This window comes from Lonchura striata, chromosome 16 (assembly GCF_046129695.1).
Source record: "Lonchura striata isolate bLonStr1 chromosome 16, bLonStr1.mat, whole genome shotgun sequence".
Lineage (NCBI taxonomy): Eukaryota > Metazoa > Chordata > Aves > Passeriformes > Estrildidae > Lonchura > Lonchura striata.
This window is the reverse complement of record NC_134618.1, coordinates 17,591,774-17,604,738: the sequence shown is the minus strand read 5'-3', so window position 1 is coordinate 17,604,738 and position 12,965 is coordinate 17,591,774. Positions and strand designations below refer to the sequence as shown.

At 36.4% G+C, this 12,965-nt stretch overlaps 1 protein-coding gene across 2 annotated transcripts in view; it reads right to left on the bottom strand.

Annotated features, from left to right (window-relative positions):
* Nucleotides 1–769: 769 nt before the first annotated feature.
* The window catches only part of KCTD5 (potassium channel tetramerization domain containing 5), a 31,863-nt gene continuing 19,667 nt past the window's right edge, over nucleotides 770–12,965 (bottom strand). For both annotated transcript variants that reach the window (XM_021543827.3, XM_077786925.1), the window contains one exon: nucleotides 770–6,860. In XM_021543827.3, coding sequence (XP_021399502.1) covers nucleotides 6,831–6,860 — 30 coding nt within the window. In that variant the 3' untranslated portion in view covers nucleotides 770–6,830. The remainder of the gene's footprint in view (nucleotides 6,861–12,965) is intronic.

The window sequence follows — 12,965 nt, the reverse complement described above, 5'->3', positions numbered from 1 at the left end:
TAGAATGTGCTTTGCACTTAAAACTGACTAAACTGTTAAGATGAAATTTGCTTCACATGTAACTATAGAGGCTTTAGGAATTTAAAAATCATGGGTCTTAGCTTCTCAAGTTCTTACTAGCAGTTTGGGAAGTAAGAGCTGTCCAGTGGTCTTCTCAATACTAATACTCAATTATAAACTTTTCTATAGTTGTAGAGGACACAACTGTCAAATTTCCTGGATAATTTCAACAACCTGTACTTTGTACTTATAGTTTACTTCCTTAAGCCATTTCTATCCTTGAAACTTATTATATGTTTGACTTATTACAAAGCATCAATTTCCAATAGCTTCGTTTTTCAAACAAAGGAAGCACTTATATTAAAAAGCAAACTAGCGGATTCTAGAATGTTTGCTGTTAGGCAGGGTGGTTTTTGAGTTGTGCAAAAGAAAATGTAAGCAAAGTCATTAGTTAAAACTTTTTCATGTGATTATATATCCATAGAAGAGACAACTATTTCCTCCTACAATAACCAGCATGTCACAGCAACTGCAAAGGAAAATAATTTCCCAACTGATATATATCTGAATAGACCTAACTTTTTTGTGACAAAGTCTTTGGGGCAGCAGTAAAGGATACTTCTTTACAGAGAAGAAAGCATTAATGCTTTGAATCACTGCACAAATGTGCAACTACATTTTACATCTCAAGTGCTAAACTAGAATTGTCACAGGATATGACACTATTAATATCAATTAGTGCATTTAGAAAAGACAGATGTAAGACATCACACTTTAAAAGGGAAAAACCAGGTTTATTTCATGCAATTTACAATACACTAGTGTTATGAAAAGGAAGTTAAAAAAATACCCATACACATTTCATTTGTTTGTTTTGAAAGTGATGGTTAACTGTAACCACCTTCAAATTATTTGGGAAGCCCTAGCAGATTTTTTTCCAGGGAAATTTCCCTGGAAATTTCAGTTTCTTCAGTTTCTTGTCTAGTGTCTGTGCTATGAGTTTTGGTTAATGCAAATGCATTAAAACCAAATCCTAACTCAAATTTTGCTGCAGTAAGAACACTTCAGAGATAATGAATTGGCACAAAATAAAGTGTTATTGCTAATCCACTATCCAGGAAATGACATGTTGCAAGTATGGCCACTTGGGTATAAGCACAAACAGCTGATGCACAACTAATTTTGAGACCAGTGATTTGGAGGGAAAGGTTAAAAAGAAAAAAAATGTTGAATTGGGTAGGTGATCCTAAAGAGTGCACAGGAAGTTGATTTCTCACAGCTAGGTTGAGGTAAGAAGCAGGTGGAAAAAGCTGCCATTTGATACTGCTTCAGTCCGGTGATCTAATTCCAGTAGAGAGGTTGGTAACATTCCTTTTAAGAGGGCCTTGGCACTTGCTTCTTTCTAGCAAGTACACATGAGCCAAGTTAATGTGAGTAAAGTTGTGCATAAGCTTTTGGAGAATCTTCAAAAGTAGCAAGAATCATATAGATAATAAATACTTTTATTCTTACTCTTTACTCATTTCAGATGACAAGGCCTCAAAATCACAACAGGTCTTGGGTCAAAATTTAGGCTTAGCTTTCTAAGGCAAGGAGAGCTCTGTCACAGAACCTCTTCCCTTTCCACTCACCCCCAAAGTAGCAAAATGACTTTAAAAAAAGTTTCTCTTGTTATAGTACTTATTAAGATACAATATCCTCAAGTTATTGTGAAATGTCTTTCCAGACAGCCTCCAGAAAGCTGTATTTGCAGAAGTATCTACTCACTGAACTTCTGAGAAGTTTATGCCTTGGCAGACATCATTAAGTAAAGTTCAACTAAGTTGCAAAGAAATATTCTGTGACAATTTCCTGGGGCAGAATCTTCCTCAAAGCTTCTCTATTACCAGTGCTGTTCATAAAAGTTGTTATATTTCAGCAAAGGCAATAATAAAGTGGACGGTAAGTGTACTGTCTTCTCTAGTGTGCTCTTACCCCATCTGGATACTGAAAATCCAAGCCATATAGGAACACTTACATATGCAATTGGTTCAGACATTTGTAAAAAATATTTTAGAGTCCATGAGTTGAAATGGACTAGTTGTTTTTTAGAAATTGTATGTCTCTTGAATCTCAAATGAGCCCTGGAAAGCATTTTAGCCCTTAGCATTTTTGGTCTGAAAATGAAAAGAGTTCCTTCTCTCAGTCATTTAGGCAAACTGGACAATAAGATCTATTTAGCCCTTTAAAGCTGCTGTTCATTAAGAAGCTTTTAAAGACAGCTCCTGATTTTTGTGGAACAAAAGAAAACTTGCGTGACATTGAGTTCAGAGAGCATTCCGTGTTGTTTTTTTAAACTGAATATTCATACTATTTAAAGAATCAATAATTCTACACAAAACCCCACATAAGATCCCAAGATTGTCCTCAAAACTAGAGATAGCTGCAACCTAAACTACAATGAAGTAACAGGCAGCATCCTCAGGCTTAAGTATTTCAAAACTGTTAGAAAAGACGTTTCTCCAATCTCAGTTTTTAACGCTACTCTCTTAAGATAACAGACACTGTTAAAGGCATAACAAAATTTCATCTCTTTTCAAGAGCCCCACAGTTCAAGGGCTGATTGAAAAAGTTAATTCAAAAAGTTCAAACTTTTGATGTGCTGAGAGAATAAAAACAGGAGAATGGCACTTTCTGATTTTATCACATCTTAAGTGAATAAACCAGATTTCAGGCTTTCATTTGACTTCCATCTTCTTCAAAAAGCCCAGGACAACTTCACTCTTCTCCCAGTACTTCCCAAGGAATACACTGTATACCTGGCTAATTATAATCCAGATTATATTTAATTCCACTGAAGCAGATACTACTGCATTTTTGCATTCCATGTTCATTTTTTTAGTAATAATAAAATTTTTTAACTAATGTATATTAATTTGCTGGTGGGAGCTCTCTACAGCTTAAACAGAGATGACAACTCTCAACAACTTCAACAGACATTCACAGAATAGTGTTCTGTTATAAGAAGCACTTTTCTGGTAACACTATCACCCTACTTAGCAGACTTGTTCCCTTGGTTGCATGCTTGCAACCAAGTTATCTTTTGTTTAATCTCCCAGTTTTCATTTTTCTCCTGGAAGAAAACCCCAAAAATACCTCAGAAAAAGAGGAGATTGATTCAATTTTTGAACCTGCAGGAAACAGTCCTGTTTCTAATCAATCATAACTGTGCATTCACACTGCTAGAAATGGAGCTACAGAGCTAGTGTCTAAAGAAAATCTCAAAACAAAAAAGTCAGATTCACTGAGCTTCATTTTTAAAGAAATATCTTCTAATGCTATTAGGCAGGATGAAAGGAACTTTTATCATTACAGGAAATCTGAGTTTGAAAAAAACACGGTACATTTTCCAACTTGTATGAGTATATGATTGTGACAATAGAAACTTTAGTAAAGAATCAAAAAAAGCTTCTAAATTCAATCAAGTCTTCAACACACAAATTACTGTGGGATTTAAAAAAATGCAATTAACTGTAATCCATGGAAATCCCACAGTAAGTAGGACAAAATCCCAGGTAACCTTTAGGCTGGAAGCTGCTGAGTCAGAGTATATGAACCATGTGACATTCATGCCTTTGAGGCCTCAGAATTACTTGTTCATTGCAGACAAATTCTGATTCACTTGCCGCTTGAAGATGTCAAAAGCATGTAATATAAAAATGGCAACTCCAAAAAAGGAAAAAATAGCCTCTGAGAAAACCTAAGGCAAACAATATGCTGTTTCCAAGCTCAAAGCAAGAAATTGCTATAGCAAATTTGAAATTCTGTTTTTAAACAAGTTTTGCAAGAAGTTTGTAATGTAAGTGCCTTTAAGGAATTTTATCTCTCTACCTTCTGGCTTTATTCCTTCTGCTACAATCTTTTCAAACTCAGGATCTAAATTTCTAACCTGGAATATTGTTCTGATTTAACAACAGAGGAGCTGTGTATGTCCAGAGTTAAGTCCAAGTGGTTTGCAGCACAGCTTTGCAGTTCCAGCCTGACAGTGAACCCCTCAGCTCTGTACAGTCACAGACAATTCTCAGGTAGGTACTCTCCAAATGGCAGAAAAAGAACAAAGGACTCCAATTTTAACTGTACAGGTACATTACTTCCTCTTTGCAAGATCTTAACAGATGAAGCAACGTTTGCAAAGCCTGGTCATGCAGATTGGACTCTAATGCAATTACCTTGTTATTGTCACTAACTTTATTTGAAACTGCAACAGTCAAACAAAAAGAAACAAAACTTATTTAGGGATAAATGCTTAATGCCTTGAAAAAAGGTAAAGAGAGTATTTCCATCTATCTGAAAGCCTCACATAATCTGAAAATTAAAGCAATAATGACAATAGCAAGAACAGGAAAGTAGTTAGTTCAGGTGGCCTCAAAGAACAGCATATTTAAAATAATTTATAGGTACCTGCTTACTAAAGTTCTCTCTTTTCTTTCCTTCTTAAAATCTTTGTGAGATATTGGAAACAAAGTGCAAAAAATATTAAACACTAATTTCCCTAAAATTAGCTATGGCAGGGATACAATGTAAATTAAACTGCAGGTAATCTCAGCATAGAACTAGGTTTTAAATCTGAAAATATTCCAGTGGGGGAAAAAAAACATACTTAGAAAAAAACCACTCTTTTACATACTCTAAATTTGTTCAGTTTGCTCAGTTTGTTACTCATGCTTTGCTGATGGCATTCAGGAAAATTTTACTTTATTAAACAGTCTGTCCTTTTTGGGTTTAATAAAAGAGGCAAGAGAAATGCTGATTCAGAAGAATCACTGTAAAACTGGTATTTTAGGCATTAAAATCCACTTAGATCAATGCTGAATTACTCTGTAGAGCACACCAAGAAAACAACAAGTAACATGGTTGGCTGCAATGAGCCAGAGAGCTCAGAGAATTTGGTGGAGTCATACTGCTTAAAAACACAGTGACTACTGCAGCAGAGGAAATGTTTTAATATCCAGCTAACACAGACAATTGTTATGCTTATTTTCAGATACACAAGATAATATGTCACTATTTAGGGGACATCTGTGTGCTCATTTTAAGCTGATAAAATATGGGTACCTAAAAAAGTATAAAAGTATAAACATTTCCCCCTACACAATTACAGTTTTAGTAAATTAAATTCAGTTTTAACTTCTTAAAAAAAGACAAAAATTTTATGTGTTGTGGAGGGGCCAGCAGCTTCCCGTGCAGACCACATCCAAGTAACAAAATGCATTACAAATCCTTTCAAGCATTAGGCACACAGACAAAACATTTAGCCCATTGCTTAACCTGTTTAGTAGAAATGTTTCTTACAAATTGTTTTGCCACATTTTTATCAATGTCTAAGTCCTTTAAAAAATGAAATAATAATAAAAATAAAAGTAGACCCTGGGTGTTTGAAAATCAGGTTTTTGTGTAAAGGATTACCTACAGTATATGCATAAATTCTGAAATTACTAAGAATGAAAACTGTAATGTCTTTAGAATTTAAAACCGTCTTGTAGCTTTTTGAAACTCCCTTCCATTGGTTCCATGAGTCAATGAAGCCAAGTTTTACACTGTCCATTTTGTTAAGTGTTTTAAAGATGTGCTAAAGATTTTGCTCAAAACATAGTGTGTGTCTTGTGTATTAGCCTTTATCAAGGACAAACTAACAAAGCTGCACCACATTCCGCTCAAACACTGTTCTTAACTGCATAGCTGAAACTGTAGAGAAAAAGAAAGGTTGATTACAGTGAACCTGAATATCCATAGTAATCAGGTTTTTCAACTGGATGAGTTTATGTTCACACTAAGGTTGATTTTAATCCGAGGCATAGAGACAGGGACCTAGGACTAGCCAGCTGTATTTCTGTAAAACCTTCAGCTCTAGAAAAATCTCTACCCTAATCCACACAGTTCAATGCTTATAGGCATTTTATAGAAGCACAAACACACATGAGTACAAACACCTCCAAAGAAACAGAATGTTCAGTTGGTCATTTTAAGTGAATTTTGATTCTGCTTTCAAGCATGTTATCAGGACTGGAGCATAACTTTTGCAGGAGACTGTTTTAACAGAGGGAGCATCAAGAACAACTCAGAGGAAGGCCATTTTCTCTGAGTTTAGTCTTCCCTTTGGGTATTAAAATAAGCTATACATCCAGTCAATATATACACTCTTCAGAGAAACCTTTTCTCTCTTGTGTTAACTTTTACACATGCTAGTTTCAGTTGATCTCCTAGGCTGTTATTACATAACAGATATGTCGCAGAACCATAAGGAATGTGCAGTATAATACAGTCAACTGGGGCTGACACTGATTCTGAAACAACGTACGCCCAAATACTTGCGTTTCTGGGCTGTAACATTTGTGTGTGTGTATGTGTGTGTGTGTGTGTGTGTGTGTGTGTTTGTGTGTAGCACCAATTACATTGTCCTTTTAAGGTTTACAATGATTAGTAGGAAAAGGTCTCCAAACTGATCAACATTGGGTCATCCAGCACCAGACATTAAGTGCTACATGTCTCCGAGGAAAATATGAGTGCATGGTCATTTCTTTTCAAACGACCATTGTCAATAAGCCAACAAGAGAGCAAAACCATGCACTGTAACCAAAACTTAACACACATTCCCACACCATCTATTCCCATTATGTAATCTTGCAATGCTTCCAGAAGTTGACACCAGTTTATAGGCAAATATGGTTGAACCCAGATTAACAGAAAATTGTCTAAATCAGATTTTTTCTTTTGCAGCCAAGCCTCTTCAGTGTGACAATTCACTGCATCTTCGAATAAAAGAAAAAAATTGTCATCGTTCAATACTGTCTTCACATCCTGGAACCTCGTTCTTGCAAAATCTGAAACAGACCAATAAAAATTCTATAAATGAAAATTAGCTCAATGTCATTCCTAAAGCATGGAGATCAAGGAGCAACATAATGGCTACTTTAAATAACTGGTAACGTGTCAGGGACCTGGTTCAAGGAAATTCCTGGGATCTGTGCATTAAAGCTGAAAAAAGATTGATATGTACAATCTATTATCAAATACCATTAAAACAGGCGCAAAACACTGCTAGGAACTGAGTATGATTAATATAAATCATTAATACATTAATAAGACTTAAGAGTTGGCAATTGTGCAAAGTAAGCCAGTGCACCTCAACCTAGTGTGGAAGATCCTGAGATCCTCTGTGGTAAATTCACGTGGGTATTTTACTAGGAATGGAATTTAATCTTAATTTTTCCTGTTCCAGAAAAATGTCCATAGCTTTCTGAAGTTTCAAACTGTATTCCATAAATTAGTACTTAAAATATGAACTAGCAAATTAAAATGTGCAAAAGTGTCACACTGGGTGCGTTGATGCAAGAAGCTTTTAAAGGCCAAGTACAACCTGGCAATATTTAAATCAGCAACATCCATTTTACTTCCAATTTGACTATTTTTTGTCCTTTTCTGTTTCAGTTTATTTTGTCCCCTCCAGAGAGGAAAGGAACCAAGTCTTAGGACTGACTGTTCAAGCAACTATATTTTAATGTTGCTGCTCTAAACTGAATCACAACCAGCAATAAAGAGGTAAACTGTCAAGCTGCATAGGACTCTAGAACTGTGTCAGCAGGCTGTAGAACCAATCATGACAAAAGGCAAACAAAGCATTAAAGCAAAGCTTCAAACGTACTGAGAGCAAGTACTTAAGAATGTTAATCTGTAAGTAAAAGTCTTATGACACTTAATTTTCTTTTGCTTCTTGATAATTTTCTTAGTATTGGGAAGGGCTCTTTATTTCAAAAGTTGAAAGAAAGTAAAGGCACAATCCCTGGACAATGGCAGAGCTTCCCTCAAGATGGATTTTCCTTCTATTATGATCTTTGTGTAGCCTGATGTTACAACAAACACTCAGTAGCACATTCCACAGAATCTGCCAGCACACACAAACACTTCAGTCTCTGTGCTTGTAGGGTAAAGGCTGGCAGTTGATTCACACAACAGTCTCAAGGATGGTTTTAAATTTTAAAAGCTGACATATTTGGTTTCCTTTTAATATTGTTAAAATGGTTATTATGTCTTTCAAAGTGACTGAAGTGAAGCAAGGTCTCACCTGCTTTGCCCATCTCAATGGGATTTTTTAAGGGCTGGAGTTCATGAAACACCCATTACCATTTGTATAGCTCAGGGACAGTTCAGAGGCAATGTGGTGTTAGCTCAAAAAATTAAAAATCCACTTTATCACTTGCTCACTGTACTCCCTCTTACACCTGGATCTAGCATAGTGTATACCAATTTCTTTTTCATTTCAAATTCAGCATTATTGTTTTGAAGTTATGAAGTCAGATGTCAGTGCAACTACTCTGAAAAATTTCCACAATACAGAAAGACATTTTCCACTGGCCATATCATGCTTTAAGGTACATTTTAGAAGCAAACACCTCTTATTTTATGAAGGTCATTAATGAATGTTACACATGACTATGTGTACTAAGCAAAAAGCATTCATGTGAAACTTACGAAAGAGATAAGTGAATTCTGTGGGGAAAAAACAGGCTCTATAAATTACTCAGCAACTGCTTGTGTAATACATGCCAAAGGGACTAGATAAACATACAGAAGACAGTGCCACTATTACCAGCTCATGGTATTAGTGTTACTGTAGCTTCCATAAAGTGACCTGGATGAAGGGTTGAAGCCAAAATTCACAGACTGAGTTCTACTGGAAGGTGGGGAAATATATCAGGAGTAGGTATCATAAATGCTTCATACTTAAACTCCTTCCTCAACTATTTGCTGTTGATCAGAGTAGGGAACAAAGTGCTGGAGCAGATGCCCACAATAGAGGATAACAGTCTGACACAGCAAATGGAATCAGTAAGTGAAACCATATACAACAGAGACAAAAACATGGCTGAAACAAATACCTGTGCAACTAGAAAATAATACTGGATCAATTACTTTTGTTATCATTTCCAAATTAATATGAAGTATTTGAGTTCATTCATTCCTAGAAGAGTACTTGCAAGATTAATAGCCTTAGAACTATTTTCTGAAGCATCAGGAACATATGCATCAAGATAAATCTGAACCAGATTTGGACACTGAACTTTGCGCACTTTACTGAACCAGTAATCCCAGCATAAGGAAGAAAATTCTATTCCATTGGGCAATATTTTAACACACTTTTCCTGATGCTTCTGTAACCGTCACCTCTGCTGAAGAGGAAATCGTAGAATCACAAGATTGAGTTTGTTTGGAAGGGATCCTAAAGATCATCTCATTCAAACCCTGGCCATGGGCAAGGACACCTTCTACCATCCCAGGCTGCTCCAAGCCCTGTCCAACCTGCCTTGGACACTTCCAGTGATGAAGCAACCACAGCTTCTCTGGACAACCTGTGCCAGGTGTCTCACCACCTTAATGGTAAAGAACATGCTCATAATTATACCCAATCTAAAGCTAGCCTCTTTCAGTTTAAAAACCTCACCCCTTGTACTGCCACCATGAGCCTAGGTAAAAAGTCTTTTTTCATCTTTCTCATAAGGCTTTTTAAGCATTGGAAATGCTTAACATCGGCTTTGGGGCTCTCTTCTCCAAGCTTAACAATCCCAACTGTCTCAGCCCGTCTTCACAGGAGAGGTGTTATAGCCTGCAGGCCATTTTTGCATCTCTCCTTTGGACCCACTCTCACAGGTCTTGTACTGGGAATCCCAGAGCTGGATCCAGCAGTCCAGGTGGGATTTAATGAGAATAGAGTTGAGGGGAAGAACCACTTCCCTCAACCTGCTGGCCATGCGTCTTTTGTTGCAGTCCTGGATAACTGGCTCTCTAGTCTGCAAGTATTGCTGGCTCAAATTCTGGTTTTCACCCACCAGTATCCCCAAGTCTTCTGCAATGCTGCAGTAAATCCATCTATCACCCAGTCTGTACTGATACTGGGGATTGTACCAACTCTAGTACAGATCTGCTGTATAGAGGATTTCCCTTATTTTCATATTTCTATTTTCCCCATTTTCATATTTCTGTTTTATTTTCCCTATAGGCGCACCAGATCCAAAGCTGGCTTAAAAATTCTCAACAATGCTGAATGAACTCCCATATTCTAAGGGCCTGAGTGTAATTTTTTCTTAGGGAAGCAGAGCATGAAAACTATTTCTTCACACTCAAAATAAAGCTGCTGCTGCTGCTAGAAATGTGTTTTAAGGACTGTTTGCCTCTCAGGCAGCTTAAGAATATTACAATCAATTCCAGCAAAGTGCCAGTTTACTTTGTTTCAATAAAGCTTCAGATTTGATTGATTCCTTTCAGCCATTCCTGAAGACCTGTCAAAAGGCTTTACACTACCCTAGCAATAGCTTTTGTCAGCATCATTTCAGAAAATAACGTAGGCTCTTTTTCAGCCATGTGCAATGACTTCATAGAATCACAGCATATCCTGAGCAGGAAGGGACCTACAAAGCTGCTTTACAACTAAAAAGTACAGCTGTATAGGCAAGAAGCTGAAGTTTCATCTCATGCAATGGTAAATATCATCAATTTATACAGGCTGAAGTGACCACCCACACTGTAGCACTGAATATTCAATGGTACGTTATCTTCTAGAAATGATAGAGTGGAATAAATATGAGTAGAACTTAAAGACACATTAGGAAAAGTGCCTAAGTTGTTTTTTCAGATGCAGCTTTTTTTGTGCTCTTCCACTTGTAACTTTTAATGTAACTTGATCTTCAATCAGATGTCAAAGTACAGTGGAAAGGATCTCTCCCCACAGTTGTTTGCTGTGATAAATACAACTGTAGCACCAAGATCACACTATTTACTTGTATTTGCTACATTTTTACTAAAAAAATCCTTAGTTTCAAAATTACCAGTTAAGACCACCTTTGGACTATGCTACACCTCAGTCAAGTGAGTTAAATTATTGCTAAATAAGACATTTACTGAAAATGTATACAGGAAGTTTGTATCACATGCCTCTACATGTAAAAAACCTATCTGACAGAAAAGCTGATGCACATAAAAATAAGAAAGAAATGAATGAATGAGAACCAATTCTGGTCCTTGAATCTACATTAAGAACTTTCCTTCTCAGCAAAGCTTTAAAGGTACTACTCACAATACAGTTTATAAAAGCAATACTAATTATTCTGTGAAAGAAGCAGTATCCAGAACACAAATTCTACCTTTGCCAACCATGCCACAACTATAATCACAAACACACACACCACCAGAACTAGCCGAAGGACAGCACTAGTGGGGGTGGGAATTGGATGGAGCAGAAAAGAATCTGGTTAAAATCCTAGGGCAGCTAGTGCTCACCATGACATTTACACTTAATCTGAGTCATTCATATCGTAATCCGTTTCTTCATCCTCACTCTGAGTGTCATGCAGCATGCAGCACGTATAGAAGGAAGGGAAAAGAAGAGATTGCAAGTGAGTCAGAGCTGCAACAAAGTACATTCCACTTACACCTGAAGCATGTGGCAATGACATTTATTCACTTTTACCTGTGACTCCACTCTTTGTATAAAAAAGTATGACAGCTGACCATTTCAAGAAGGAATGCAATGGATTTCATGACAATTTCCTCTTCCAAATATCCTTAAGTCATCAGTTAGAAGCCAACAGTCAGGTCCATAAAGTGGTTTGAAAGAGAAGTCTGCTTGTGGAAATACAGGTTATCTTTTGGTTGTGCTATGGCTACCAGTAAAAGCCAGGGGAACCATTTAAGATGAATTTCCTTTGTTTAGGTGTATTAGAAGGTTACACAGAAGTCATCTACTAACTTATTATTCTGTTAACTAAAAAAAGAAAACACAAGGAAAAAGTCCCTAAGAAGGAATGAATGTGAAGCTTGATTAGATGGCTATTGAAGATACTTTCTCCTATTCTGAAAATCCAGGACTATTAACTATAACTGAAGTACTTGTCAATAAAATATACATACTAGCAGGTTTGTTTGTTTGTTTGTTTGTTTGTTTCTCTAAATCTGCTGTAAAAATAATAGGAAGAGTTTCTTATAAGTCAGTCCCATTGCATGAACATATTATTCTGTATATAAAAGTGGATACCAGAATTTCAATCATATGTACTTTATGAAGACCAACTCAGACACTACCAAGGCTAGAGGATAGTGCTTGCTAAGAGGGAACTATGGAAACATCTCCCAAAGTCAGACTCCTGAACACAGCTGTCAGAAACCTCTTAAGAAAAAAAAAATTTCCTTTTTTCCCCAATCACAACATATACCTATATACAAAAATATGATCATTTAGAAGCTTAATATATAAAAGAATTATTCTTCAAGTACTGCCTATTAATTGCTAGGAACAGCTTAACTCTTCCAGGACAAAAGGAGGGAATGCTTATATCTCCAACCAAAATTAACAGTAATTCCTATTCATCACAGTGGTCAAATGATGCTCTGCTCTCTTCTCTGAAGCAATGACAAAGCTGCACACTAATGAAGATGTCTAAGACAGCCTCTCTTAGCGCTACTCCATTTACATTACAGTCGTAATGCAGTCTTGACTAGCTTTTGGTTTTTGTCTTTAACACTTATTTTTGACCCATATTTTCTATTTTCTATTACATTAAGGATGCAACATAACTCTGGCAACTTCTAAAATTACCTGAAGATGCACTACCATTCCTTATGAAGATCTTTATTACGCTCTAGAATTCCACATTTTATTTCAGGTAGATATCTCAGCCCTAAATTATTACCACACACCTCTAACATGGCAACTTTCAAAGTCTTCCTCAAGCATCCTGGCAAAAGCAGACCTTAACTAGGGTTTTGAAAGAGGAAGACATGGCTTACCCAGTTTCACTGTTTACCCCTAACTACATTAATCCTTTACAACTCTTTGGAAGTTTTATCTCTACAGTTGTGAAGAACATAAATTACTCATTTCACTAGGCATCCAACATACAGCTCAAATTATAAAAATTATTCCATATGTGTAGCTG